Source organism: Tenrec ecaudatus, chromosome 7 (assembly GCF_050624435.1).
Source record: "Tenrec ecaudatus isolate mTenEca1 chromosome 7, mTenEca1.hap1, whole genome shotgun sequence".
Lineage (NCBI taxonomy): Eukaryota > Metazoa > Chordata > Mammalia > Afrosoricida > Tenrecidae > Tenrec > Tenrec ecaudatus.
Window position 1 is genome coordinate 119,764,575 of NC_134536.1, and position 15,369 is coordinate 119,779,943.

The 15,369-nt window shown below is 40.4% G+C and overlaps 1 protein-coding gene across 1 annotated transcript in view; it reads left to right on the plus strand.

Moving 5' to 3' along the window:
- The window catches only part of PKHD1 (PKHD1 ciliary IPT domain containing fibrocystin/polyductin), a 588,229-nt gene that overhangs the window by 523,780 nt on the left and 49,080 nt on the right, over positions 1–15,369 (plus strand). Inside the window, exon 61 of the mRNA XM_075554069.1 lies at positions 3,566–4,583. Within this exon, the coding sequence (XP_075410184.1) occupies positions 3,566–4,583 (1,018 nt within the window). The remainder of the gene's footprint in view (positions 1–3,565; positions 4,584–15,369) is intronic.

The following is a 15,369-nucleotide window of genomic DNA, read 5'->3' on the forward strand; positions in this document are numbered from 1 at the left end:
TACAATGAATTCAACAACTTGGAAGGCATGGGCAAATACTGGGGGGAAAATCCCTCCATATACTATTCCATATGGATGTCAAGAATCTCAACATACCCATAGCAATAGAAGAAATAGATAAGGTTATCAAGAGATTGCCAGCAAAACAATCCCCCAGGCCAGATGGCTTCAAAGGAGAATTCTGCCAAGCATTTAAGGAAAAATAGACACCAATCCTACACAAACTATTCCAGAGCATAGAAAAATATGGCAAACTCCTGAAATCTTTCTTTGAAGCTAGTATAACTGCTACCTAATGTGGGCAAGGATCCCACAAGCATCAAGAACTACAGAGCAGTTTTTCAAATGAGCATCAACGCAAAAATCCTTAACAAAATACCAATATAATACAAAAGTATATAAAACAAGTAATTCACCATGACCAAGTAGGATTCATTCCAGGGATGCAGAGATGGTCAACATGCGAAACACCATTACCATTATTCATCACATTAATATGAAAAATTATAAGGACCACCAGATAATATCGATAGATGAGGAAAAAGCTTTTGACAAAAACCAACACCCATTCTTGTTTAATACAGTCAAGAAAATAGAAATGGAAGGAAAATTCCTCAATATAATACAAACTATATATGAAAATCCAATGGCCAACGTGGTAGTCAATGGAGAAAGATGAAGATAATCCTACTCAAGAGGGGGACTAGGTAAGGATGCCTCTTGTCTTTACTCTCATTGAACATTATATTGGAGGTACTAGATAACAACATAAGGCAAAGAAAATACATAAAAAATATTCATCTGGTGAAGGAAGAGGCACAACTGTTCAGAGCACACAGGAGTAAACTGAGAGGGAAGGGGAGAAAAAGAGAGGAACCCATTCTGGCCCACCAAGCCCCAAGGACCATATTCCTCCTCAGAGTAGCCAATGCTCAGAGAGGACCATAGGGCCAGAACCCCATGAGACATGATGTCCCTCACTGACCCGTAGCTCTAAGGAGGACTACAGTGGAGAAAGTGTAGGAATTGTGCACGCTCTAACCCCACCATACCTGGGCGAAACTCGAAGGGTATGAGACAGAGCAGCAAGGGGAGCAAAACAATGAAGTCCCTGAAGAATACCAAAAATAGACACTGGGGGGCAGGGCATTGCACTTCATCAGACTGGACCGGAAAACATTCATAAAGGTCAACAGACAGACCTGGAACTATTTACAGGTTTTTCTTTTTTGTTTTTGTGTTTGTTATTCTTTTTGCATGTCTATCTAAATATGATAGATGGGATAAACAATTTTGAGGAGAAAAAATGAGCCCGAGGCATCCTAGCAGTGAGGGAGGGCCCGGGAGAAGGGGAGGTAGGGGAAACAAACCCAGGGACACAGGAACAACAGTGATCTAAAATTGATGGCAAGGAGGAAGTATGATGTCTGATGGGGCTTGATCAAGTGCAATGTAGCCAAGAGGAATTAATGAAAGCTGAATGAAGGTCAAACATAATGGACAAGAGGAAATTAATAGGAGTAGAGGAAAGAAGTAGGAGGCAAAGGACATTTATAGAGCTACAGAAAGTGAAGGCATGTACATATGTACATATATTTATATATATGTACATATTTACATATGTAAATATATTTATATATAACATAGGGAAATATCTATGTACATAAGTAGCATATGGACATTGGGCCACCACTGAAGTACTCCCCCAACACAAGAACACTTTGTTCTAATAACCTGGCATTCTGTGATGCTCACCTTCTCTGACATGATCACTGAAGTCAAAATGTGTGCATACGCAAATATGATGATGAAAGTTGATGGTGACCAGGTATGAAAAGATATTGCACCTGGGACCTTAAAGGGTTGAGGATAAGCAAACAGCCATCTAGCTTAGAACGACAAAGCCCACAGGGAAGAAATATATCAGCTTGTGTGAACATGAGGTGCCAATGGGATCAGGTATCAGGTATCAAAGACCCAAGCAAACAATCATATTGATATGAATGAGGGGGCAGGTGGAGTGGAGACCCAAAGCCCATCTGTAGGAAATTGGACATCCACTGACAGAAGAGTCAAAGGAAGAGAAGAGCCAGTCAGGGTACAGTATATGACCTACAAAGCATACAATGTTCCTCTAATTCTTTAATGCTTCCTCCTCTCAACTGTCATGGCCCTGATTCTACCTCACAAATCCAGCTAGACCAGAGTGTGTACACTAGTGCAGATAAGAGCTAGAAACACTGGGGAACCAGAACAGATAAACCCCCTCAGGACCAATAATGAGAGTAGTGATACCAGGAGGATAGAGGGATGGTACGGGGGGGGGGGGGGTGAGGGAGAAACAATCACAATGATCAACATATAATACCCTCTGGGGTTGAATACCAGAAAAGTGGGTGAAGGGAGATGGCGGTTGGTGTAAGATATGAAAAAATTTATAAATGATCAAGCATTCATGAGGATGGGAGGGTGGGATAGGGAGGAATAAACTGAAGGGCTCAATTAGAAAGAAAATGTTTTGAAGATGATGATGGCAACATATGTACAAATGTGCTTGACCCAATGGATGGATGTATGGATTGTGATAAGAGCTGCAACAGTCCCCAGTAAAATGATTTAAACAAAATGAGTAAGTAAAAAAAAAAGTCTAGGTCAAGAGACAATGTTTTCTTTACATGTGCTCTGTATGCGCCAATGGTCCTCAACTTTTACTCAAAGTCGGCAATTCCCTAAAATGGTATTTTTCTTTTCTTGTATTCCTGTACTTTTGTATATAGGGAAACAGACAAGGTGTGAGAAAATGACATGGTCTGCCCTTTCAAATCCTTTACAATCCAGTCAAAACACACTTCTTCAATTTGAATATACTTTTATAAATTCTTTTTTTCAGCCCATCAATTTACCTCCCATGGACTCGAATTTTATAATTCCTTCTTTTCTACTCTTCTTTGATTTGGGTGTCCTTAGTGATATTTTTTTCTATTCTTATTCAACTTATTTTTACATTGAACCTTTATATGCATTATTAAATTTAAATAACATGTATAACAATGAAAAGAGCCTTCATATATTAAATGGCTGTAAGGGTCAGCAATTCAAATGTACTAGCAGCTCTTCAAAATCAAGATGTGGTTGTGTGCATCCATACAGATTACAGCTGATGGAAACCCTTACGGGGCAGTTTCACTCTGTGCTGTCGAGTCATCATGATGTCAATCAACTAGGTACAAGAGTCTCTTGTCTTTTTATACATATCACCCTAGACTCTCGGCATTTTAAACACAGGGATTAAGTCCTAGTCATCTTTATATTTCTAGTATCTAGCACATTTTATGAGAGAAATATGGGAGTCTCTGTTCCCATAAAGATTTAAATGCAAAGAGGCAGTTCTACTCTGTCCTAGAGGGTCACTATGAGTCAGAATCAACTCAATATCCATGAGAAGTGAGAGGATATTTCAGATGGAGAATACATGTTACAGATGCTGCTGAGAGTGCTGGATTACAAATCATCTTTGGAAAATTGTGGCTAATACGTCAGTTGATTATTTTGCTTTATTTTATAGGTACCTTTAGAGATGAACAGAAGTGCACATACCAATCTCTGATGCAAGGCTACATCTGCAAACAGACTGACCAAGTGATCCTAATTCTTGACAGTCCAGATGCCTCTTGGATGATCAGAAAATTATATCCAGTCGTGTCTGTGACTGGTGGTTTTGTGGATACCTTCAGTAGTGTGAATGCTCATACTGTCTGCTCTACTTCAGGGCCTGTATCTATGTTTTATACAATTTTACCAACCACGCAAATCACCAAGGTCTGCTTTGTGGGACAGACGCCTCAGATTTTACGTTTTTTTCTTTTGGGGACTGAAAGTACCTCCAAGGTTCTACTGGCCATATTCTATCATGAGCCCCAGAGACCACATGTTTTTATCAGGGAAAATTTCATTCCACCTACTCTGGGTCAGTCAGATTCTCCACTGCTGGATGAATCGGTTGGTGCCAACTATTTCAACATCATGAATAATCTCTTGTATGTTGTTCTACAAGGAAGCGAGCCTATTGAAATACGCTCAGGCATTTCCATTCACCTGGCTTTTGCTGTGATGTCTTCAGTCCTGGAAAAAGGCTGGGAAGCAGTCATCCTTCAAAGACTCATTGATTTCTTACAGGTTAGACAAGACCAAATCAGAATTGTCCTTGAGATCCCTGGTGATGAAGGGACCATAAGAGCCATTGCTGACAATCGAGCAAAGAGAAGACTCAATTGCCCAACTGTAGCTTGTGGCACTCATTACAGAAGTGCTGGTCGACGTAGACCTCTCATGATGCCAATGATCTCAGGTAGTGGCCCACCACCAGCTACTGAAGAGACTCTCTCAAAAGTGATGGTCTTTGAAATTGGTGATTTTCCAACAATCGAGAATATTGGACTGATTACATCTCTAACAAGTAACAGATTACAGAATTTGGCTCACCAGGTGATTAAGGCCCACCAGACTGGAGTGTTAGGAAACATCCTGAATGTGACTACTGGCATCTTAATGGTGATCCAGTCACAGGGAATCTGTGACAATGGGTAAGTCCTAAGTATTACAGTTCTTAACTGGGGGCAGCTTTCTTTGTCCTGTGTTATATATGCCAGTCTACGTATACTTAATCACATAATAGGTTTGCTTCATAAGATACAAATAAAAATTTAATTAATCACACAGACTTAAAAATCTTAGCCTTAAAATTCTTGTTCAAATCTACGTTTCTCATGATCATTCTATTTCTCAGGGTATTGAAGTGGTTATTATTTGGTACCTTAAAGAAAAAAATCAGGTAGAAAGAGATTGTTCTAAAGTAATTTGTTTTCAGTTCATTAGTTTGCATAGTCATTCATTTATGAATCTACACAAAAGGCTAGATTCCGGGGTTGCAGAAATAAAACAGATATGATCCTTGACCTAGGAGATAAAAGCTTTGTTTCTCAGAATGCCAAAAAGCTATGAGCTAAAAACCTGAACAGTGGAGGTGGGAGAAGTAATTCTGCGTCTGTGGACTGGAGAGGATCTTTAGGAATATTTTGGAGAGATGGCCAGAAATTTATGAGGCTAAAGCAGTATCTCTGATTGTTGTCAGGTGCCGCCAAGTTGGTTCTAACTCATAGGGCCTTGTGCACAAAGGAACAAAACACTTCCTGGTCCTGTGACATCCTCAAAACCTTCCTTATGCTTGAGCCTATCGGTGCAGCCACCCTGTAAATCCATCCTGTTTGGGTTTTATTTAATAGAGGATTACAATGATCCTGAAATGGTACCTTTGTCACATTGTGTCAGGCAGGAATCTCATAGTTTCCAACTATGTTTATGCCATATATCTCTATAGTACCTGCAATGTACTGTGTTGTGTTACCCTCTAAATCTGTACATTTTTAAATTTTCCACCATATTTTTATCCAATATATATTTCAGAAATAAGTTTCCCTGGATGTCTCTGTGTGCTTAGGAAACAAAAAGTTACATGAAATATACCAGAAGGGAATGATAACTGTGAATTACTCTCACTTTTCATAGACGGAGTTAGACAAGCAATGAGGGCCCAGGCCAAATTCATCTAAGACATTAGTCACAAAGACAAAACAATCAAGTCAGCAACTTCACTTTTCAGCCAATGCAGTCCAAATAAGTGCATGGCTGTCAAGTCAGCTCTTACTTATGATGACCCTGTAAGACAGGATATCAGTGCTGCATCTTATTTCCCAGGATGTAAGCATTTACAGATGCGGATTGCTTCATTTTCCCCAGTGGAGCAACTGGTGGGTTCAGCCATTAACCGCTCAGTTGGCAGTTGAATGCTTTAAGCACTGTGCCACCATAGAAATACACAGGAAAAAAGACATTCTACCCAAATTTGAGAGTCAATATGAACAGGTCATAGTGGTTAGAAACAAACATATAACTCGGATATCTCACAAAGGTATACAGATTGGTGATAAAAGACCTTGGAGGGACATGCATAGTTTATACCAACTCACCAATACCACTGAAAAATCGGTGCAAACACATGCATGCAGTTTGAGCTGATCGTGGGTCCCTGAAATAGGTAACACTGCTTACTTCCTGGAATATTTGACTCAAGGAATTCTTAGGATGTGCATATTCTTTAAAAGTAATTATACTGTTAATGATTTTTCATCTTAACTGTGGTGGTGCTAATAAGTAAGTGATTAATATTTAATGGAAAGTAATTACTTCTATATAGCCATCTCTAACAGATATGGCATTCACTATAACAAGTAAAAAAGCAAAACAAAACAATAAAAGAGACGCCTCCACACATTGGGGTATAATCAGCTAATACAATGAATATCTTTTTAGTCCTAGAACAATTTGCCTGCATGGTAGCTTGGTGGATGGTTTTCTGTATTTAACCAGTCTACCACTTTTATGCAAAGTATGCACTTGCAGAATCAAGACAGGTATAGCAGAGGAACATTAGCAAGAAAAGTGAAATATGAAAACCTAATGGCCTGCATATGGCATATCTTTTTGTCTTGAGAAATGAGGAAAAAAGACCCCCATCACCTCTTAAAGCTACTATGTTTTCACATTTGACTCAGACCTTTCTGATTTATTGATAATCTGCCTAATGATCCCTGGTGGCATTGTCAGGTAAGCCCTGGCTTGCTCACCCCAAAGCTGGAGATTCAAAGTGCCCAACAGCTCAGCAGGAGAAAGTGGAGGCTAGGTGCTCCCATAGAGATTTACGGTCTCATAAACCCTGTATCGGTCATTATGTGTCAGAATACACTTGCAGGGTTGTGTGCATTGTTGGAAGAAATGAAGTGGTCATAGACCTTTCTAAGTACATAGTGGTCCCAAGTTAAGAGAATTTCAAACCAAGGAGACAGCTAAATACCACCATTTTTATAGATCTGTGTAGCCCAGTACACCTCTTCTCAGGCTTGGTAATGGTGTATTTTTCTATTTGTCTTTCTAGTCTTAGTTCATATTCTATATTGTTTTATTTAATCCATGTTTAAAATATTACAAAACTTTTTTTTGTGGAGGAAAGGGAAGAACAAATTACGCATGTGGTTTTATATGAGGGAGCTTCGAAAGTTCATGGACAAACTCCATTATTTTTTAATTACATTCTTCCCACACTTTTTGAGGCCCCCCTCATGTGTGTGTGTATCACACATATATATAGTTCATTTCTTCTCCAAACAATCTTATGAGGGAATAATTATTAATGCTTTACAAATGAGAAATGTGAATTCCAGGGATGTTTGGGAACATGTCTAAGTCAGACAGCTCATAATTATAAAACCATGACAAAATCTTGATTAGTCTTAGGCCAATTGTAACTATATATATATATATATATATATATATATATATATATATATATACACATACATATAAAACACTTGATATATATATATATGAAGTACACACACACACATCAAAGTGTTATATGACAACAATTAAAAACTCAGATCATAAGGATTCAAATTATAGCACCACCTCAGCCATCCTCCCTCTTTGTTTCCCTCTCCAAAGGCAACTAAAGAAAATTGAGGTATTTCCCCTGGTTATTTAATGTTCTGTCTCGAAAGAATGTACTTCCCCAGGGTTGTTTCATCAACATGAGACATATTGTTTTTCAGTAATTGTTAAATTTTAGTTTTTCATGTAGTCCTGTTCCCACGCTTCTTCCTTCTTTTACCTGTTCTCTCAAACTAGGAAGTAATCAACTGCTATCTCTTCACCTGTGAGCCTCATCCCCACTGTTTGTGACACTTCATGCCTCAAAGTTCTAGCCTTTTATGGTTGTTCAGATTGTTTGGACGCTTCTGGTTTCTCTAAAGAAGTCCTGGTTCACAATGGTTATATATTTGGCTGCTCATCAAACCAATGCATCAAATTCACCAGCCATGGCAGAAAAGATGTATCTGTCTGCTTCCTCCATAAAGTTGACAGCCTTGGAAACCCCCTGGACCAGTTACACTCAATCTGACAGGGTTGTTCTGAATCAGAATCAACTCAATGCTAGTGGCTTATCGGCACATGGGTTATAATTCTTATGCTTGACTAAGTCAGTTACAATAACCTTTTGTCTACCTTCCAACATTTTGTTGAAAGTTATTGTTGCAGATTTACATTATATTTATACCTCTGAGTCATTTCAGTATACTTTGTAGAGATCAAAGATAAATGCTTGCGTTCCATGCCCTTTTAAACTAGAGGTCCACACTGAGGTCTTGTCTATGTCACATAAACTCAAGGTCCATGGTTCAAACCCACTAGCTGCTCATGGAGATTAGGTGTCTGCTCCCTTAAATATTTATAGCTTCAATGGTGGTGAGATTTCCTAAAAAGCTTCCCCAAATATATGCTGCCCTAACCCCTGGAAACTTAGTCACCCCGATGATTGCATTATGATATGTAATACTTTTGGCTTTGAGATAGGTGAAATCTATGGATTATTCCAGGTAACCACTTCCTATGGGGCCTTAAAAGAGGGAAACTTTCTCCTGCTCTGGTAGAAGAAATCAGAGAAATTCTCAGTTAGAAAAAAGCACAGTATGTCAATGCAGCTTTGAAAATCGAAGGCATCACATGAAAAAAAGGAACATCCGTGGGCAAAGAGGAGAGTGGACCTGGGCTGACAGACATAAAGGCAAAGGGACCCTAGTTCTCCAACTGCAAGGGGACCAACTCTGCCAACAGTCCAAAGCAGTTTGGAAGTGGATTCTTTCTGAAAAGTTTCAGCTAAGTAGTGAACAAAGCCAGCCCTGCCCAGACTTCTGACCCAGGGAAACTGGGAGAAGAGTTTGTGTGATTTTACACCCTAAATATGTGTCATTTGCTATGCAGCCATTGGAAAAGGAACGAATGATTTCACGTGAGGCCCTTTGTTTATGACATTGCCATGGACCCGCCACGTGTGACGGGCACTTAACATGTTCCAGGGAAGGTGTGGCATGTCACATACATAGATCTACATGTACGTGTACTTCTCACCTCAGTGGCTTTGTAAGTCTTCCTCCTTTGTCCAAGGAAGCTTGGCCTAGAGCAGAAAATTAGGAGAGATATATGTGAGACATGTCTCTTGGCTCACAGCCTCATTTAGCATTTCCTCTGCAAACCTTTCCCTGCCTCTGGGCAACTGTTTTCCAGGAAGAGCCCTTTGGAGTATCTAAGAGCCTTCCTGTCAATGGGAGAACACTCTTCAAGGTAGGCTGTGACTTGCAGAATTCTGGAAGAGATTGCCGTGTTACCAGCTCTCTCTTTCCTCCATATGGCAAAAATCACAGTTTCAGCATGAAAGAATTCTTCCACACGATAGGAGTCCTGGTAGCAAAATGATCGAGTGCTCCACTGCCAACTGAAAGGTGGGCAGTTCGAAACTACAGGAACACAGCAACAAGACAGACCTGGCCATCTGCTGCCATAGAGATCTCAAACTAGAATGCCCCCTGGGGCAGTTCTCTCCGGCCTAGAGTGTTGCTAGCAGTTGGAATCGACTTGACAGCACATAGCACCACCATGCGGATCCATTCTTTTGTTGCATTAGGGAGGGTTCAAAATGACGTAATAACATTTCCATGTGTTTGACTTTATGGGAGAGCAAGGGGCTCTGAATAAGTAAGCTTTCCTGACAACTAAAAATTGTCTCTTTAACTACTAGCATTTTTTAAAAGCCTTTAGTTCTTGTCTTAATTTTTCAAAAAGGTTATATATTATCCTGCCTTATTAAATGGGTAATAATGTAGACCAATCACATGTTAATGGATGATTCATGGTTGTCATTAAGACCATCATTCATTTCACCACCCTGTTTCTGCAGAGATGCCCCCGGGGGCTATTGTTCTTAGACTAAGTGGCCTCGGACCACTATGCCTTTGGTTCTTGTTCCGCAGTTTGTGTTTTGTGTGCTGTTTTCCTGTGAACAGGATGCTAATTGTAATCTGTTGCTACTGTTGAGGTCTATGAACCAGTCCTTCTCTGCCCTCATGTTCCTGCAGCTCCAGCTTCAAAATTGGTCTTTTCCTAGGACCACACTGCCTTAAAAGTAAACAATTTAAGATTTAAAATAATCATTTTATTGGGGGCTCATACAACTCTTATCACAATCCATCCATCCATCCATTGTGTCAAGCACACTTGTACATTCGTTGCCCTCATCATTCTCAAAACATTTGCTCTCTACTTAAGCCTTTGGTATCAGCTCCTCATTTCCCCTTCCTTCCCTGCTCCCCCTCCCTCATGAACCCTTGATACTTTATAAATTCTTATTATTTTTTCATGTCTTACACTGTCCCACGTCTCCTGTTGTGTCCCGCTTTTCTGCTGTCCGTCCCCCACGGAGGAGGTTATATGTAGATCCTTATAACACTTCCCCCTTTCTACCCCACCTTCCCTCTTCCTCCAGGATCACAGCTACTCTCACCACTGGTTCTGAAGGGATCATCTGTCCTGGATTAGAGTAACCCCAAACTCACTGCCATTGAGTCTATTCTGACTCATGGCGACCCAATGGGATAGAGTTAAACTGCCCGTGTAGATATCTGAGACTGTAACTCATTACGGGAGTAGATATCATGAATTCATAGGTAGATATAATAAAGATACATAAAGCTACATTTGTTTATTTTTCTCCACACATTAATTAAACAAGTATTATGTTAAAAACTTACATGACCCAGGAAAATCTAGAGATTTAAAAATTAATGGAAGCAAACATTTACTCAATTACTTACGAAGAATTGGTATCTGCATTTCATTATCTTGTATATATATAAAAATAAAGAATTATGTTAATATACACCCAATTAACTTTTTAAAAAACATTTTATTAGGGGCTCATACAACTCTTATCACAATCCATACATATACATACATCAATTGTATAGAGCACAAGGGTACATTCTTTGCCCTAATCATTTTCAAAGCATTTGCTCTCCACTTAAGCCCTTTGCATTAGGTCCTCTTTCCCCCCTCCTCCCCACCCAATTAACTTTTGTCATGAATTAAATTGTGTCCCACAAAAGTGTGAGTTGACTTGGGTGGGACACAATTCTCAATGGCTTGGCAGCAGTAATGATATAATGTGTGCACTGATGTAATCATCCTCCGTGATGTGATCTGATCTGGTCAACAAGAGGATATGCGAGGACTAGGGGGCAACACTAGTACTCGGTCCTAACCAGACACAAGAACATGTCCCCTGGAGCATGGCATGCATCATCTTTTATCTTAAAAGAGGGGTAGCAAACACAAAGAAGCAGAGCTCCAGAGAGGGACCTGCTACCTGAAAGAAAGTGGAGCCATGAGTGAAGTACATCCTTTAGGCCAGTTCTCTTTTCTGCATACCTCCCGGACCTAGGACAAAACTGATGCCAAAATACATGGAGACCTCTACGGGATGCTAGGCCCACAGATGCTGAGGAATCTTCTTACACTGTGAGCCAACAGAGGGTGGCTAGAGCCGGTGCCAGGAATGCAGACTTCTAGCCGCCTAAATTGTGAAAGAATGAATCTCTATTTGTTAAAGACACCCACTTGTGATATTTCTCTTAGAACCATACTCGAGAACTGAGACTACTATTAACATACTTTTTCATATAATTGGAGTATATTTTAACCTTTGCATAATGTATTATACTCTCAAGGCTCCAGTTCACTATGGTTTCTTTTAGCATAGGTCAACACAATAGTAGGCACTATTACATGATTTATTAAAAATAGTGAGATATATCCTGTTTGGGTTTCCACTGTTCGAATACTTCTTATGACCAATATCTCATGTTAAATCTCTTTCATTATAAAAATCTCTGTTGTTCTAGCTAGATTCTGAATGCTATAGCATTGGAATTTGTTATATTTGTGTATGATCTAAGAAAAGATATCCAGTGTTTCCTAGGAAAAACACTCATGCTCAGTGTATTATAAAATGGCATTTTAATAATTTATTATCCAGATTTATCAATTATATTTTGCCCCACAAGTATTTGCTTACCCTTGACATTGCTGGATGTGTGGATGATCTTGCTGGATGATAAGCAAATATTTTAATTAGAAATAAAAGTTTCAAGGAATTACAAACATTAATAAGATGTACTATAGTACAACCGTGAGCATGTTCTAGTGAGGCGTGCACTAGAACTTATAGTTGGCAGGCCAAGGAAGGCAATAACATTTCAGGAGTATTTTATAGCCTAAGAGAGAAGAAGCACACGCCGGACAATAATGGGCAAGAGGGTTGCTTCGATAACATAGAATGTGTTACCAGTATTCCAGCCTCAGCACCACTATTCCACAGCGAACCAACTGCTGGCCAGACATTGCTTCCTCCTGAGTTGATAGGCTCTAAGGACACCCGATTAAGCTTAATGGGGAGCATAAGGACCTCCATGTTTAGATGGTATGTGTCAAGCCAGAAAGGTAGCCAGGGAAGCCCTTTTTGGTTCCCCTCTCTCAAACACATAGAAAAGCATTCCTGAGGGGCACAGATCCTGTTGTTTTGTTTATAGTTGTGTATCTCTAGAGTACACTGAACAATAGTGTGTCCACAGTTAAGAAGGTTAACAGATGGTGTTAAACTGAGTCGACTAGGGAGCTTTTCTTCTCCTTGCTGCAGAATCCCCCCCCACACCTTTGGAAGGTAAGCCAATTCCCGTCACGCACGCACTTGTTCTGCATTATCTCGCCTGTGTGAAGGAGGTGGTGGCGACTCTGTGGTAGACTTCTCATCTTCCGTGTGAGAAACGTGGATTGGATTTCCACTCAGGGACCCTCCATGCAGCCACTAGCCGTCTGCCAATGGAGCTACCATGTGTGTTACTATGATGCAGAGCAGGTGTTAGTGGAAGTTCCAGACTCAGACAGACTTAGGGGGAAAAGCCTGGCACCCCACTTTAGGAAATCAGGACCCTGTCGTCTGTCTGGCTGTGGTACAGGACCACGATGTGCTTTGAACACAACACTTATGCACCGGGGACTCAAAGGGCTCTCGATGGGTTGGTTCCAAGCCACCGCCACCAACTCTATTTACAACAAGAGACGTGAAGATGCTCAGGACACCCTGAAATATTTAACCAAGACTTGAAGCTCTTTAGTGGGTGCCCAGCTGAGGAGATGTTAGGAAGAGATGGCTGATGAGGGATGTAGAGAGTAGCTCTCACAGGCCCAGCACAAAGCTCGCCCGGAGTCCATTTGTGAGGACCCCAGATCATCATTTGTTTGCTGAGTTCGTCATGCACATGCAAATGCAAATACTCGTGCACCAAAGAGTGAATGTTTTCACTACGGCAGGTTCACCAAACTCAACGTTGGGTGGAAAGTGGTGATTTCTGAACTAGGAAAGGCCAGTCTGTTCTTGGCCTTTTTTTGTCTGCTTTCCATTCAGCATTGTACAGAAAGAAAACAATTCTTCCACCTACCTGACTGGGTATTGGAAGGTGCTAAGTAGTGGTTAAAACTGGGAGCATGACAGGGAACTTTCCTCCCCCATTTTTAAAGTTTGGCTGTTGGTCCTTCTGCCTGCAGGCTACAGTCACATTAGCGGTGGGAAATTGGATAAAGACGCCACAATGACAAATCCAGGTTGCTGGCAATAAGTTGCTAATCCCTTTGCTTTAATATCGGAGCAGCGTGTAATGATGTTTGGACATCACTCCAGTTTACTGACGACCCCACTGGGGCCAGCAATAGAACCTTACAACTGTCTAACAAGGCGTCAGGTGACTCCCGTCGTCACAGCAACGGACACTGGAATCTAATCTTCCCTCCATCCCTTCTAGCACCCAATAACGCCTAGATTATATAAGTGGCCCATCATTGCTTGGTAACTTGAATCAATTAACGTTAATTCGCACAATGCTATGATGTATTGTGATCACTTTCATTTCAGGGAAGGGGGAGAAATTGCTATAAGTCACCTAGAATGAGGTTGTCTGTGGTGCTGAGGTATTAATTGGGTGTCCATATTAAATGCAAAAGGAGCCCCACCGTGAAGGGAAAGTGGATGAGTGACTCTCTTGGCTGCTATTGACCTATCAGAAGAAGACAGTGCCCTTTTCCTTTTCTTTTATCTATTACAGTTTTCCCTATTGCGTGTCAAGTTGATGTATTATAAAAAATTCATTTGGTGACCTTTCACCCCCTTAGCAGATTAAACAATTTCACTTCGATGGCATCATTAACAGGACCCTGCATTTAATGATGATTTCTCTAAAAGGCCACGGAGATTCGATTTTAAGCTAACAGATTTATTGCACTATTATAACATATCGTAAAAAACTGTACCACCTACGGTCAGGTTTTAGGATAGAAACTGCTTAAGAGTTTATGTGGAGCTTAAAGTGGTATTACCTTGGGATATGCTGTAGCAGCAAGTCTCTGACCTCCAGTGAGATGCTGTTTACATTTAATAAAAGATATTTGCTCACAATAAACTTTAAAGTGTGTCAGGCAGGGGCTTTTCCGCAGGTTTTCAGGCAGTTGGTTCCAAACCCTCGGTCGAGAATCCTCCATGTACTGATGGCAGACTCCTTGATGGGGACTTTTCCGTTTCTGTATCCAGACAGCTTGCCTGAATCTTGGCTCTGCATCAGAAAGCGTTTGAGGGATGGATCTAGGGGGAATTAGGACCTGGTGATGTTGTTATAATTTTCCAGTAGCCTAGGACCCAGAGGAGGAGAGAGTGAATCGCATGGATATAAAGCACCTGATTCAAATTGATCCCTTGAAGAAGCAAAGGAGTCTGACTACTTAGACTAAGCAAACTCATTAGTGAATGTGAATTTACAGCGGCCTCTTGTAGTATTGAGATGAGGCCCTTACCCGATAGCCAACCGAAGTGGCTCCTGAGGACCACGTGTCCCCACTCTGCCTTCACTTCCCTGAATTCTCCAGGGAAAAAGGAAAGCACTTTCCACAAACAGATGTAATTTATTTCTTACTTATCTGCATTTGATTTTCTACTTTTTTTGGATACCTTTCGGACCTTTTTGCGCCTTTACCTGGCATGTGGCCTTCCTTATTTAAAAAAAAAAAAGTTTCTCCTTCACACCTCAAATAGTGGACTACCAAATATTTGGTAAGCTATCTCTTTTTTGTTTTGTTTTAATCAAAGCCTTGTGAGAGCAGAGGATAAGTCACCAAGAGATGGTCTACATTGCGGTTTTATCACTTATCCATATAATTGTCAAATATCTATTTTGTGCCTAGAGTATACGAAGCTTAATAAGTTAAAAATGTATAAAGGTTTTTTAAAAATGTATTTGTTGGGGAGCAACATTCACAAACAAACAGAAATCATCCACAATTTCTAGATGAACAGTTCAATGACATTGGTTACATACTTCA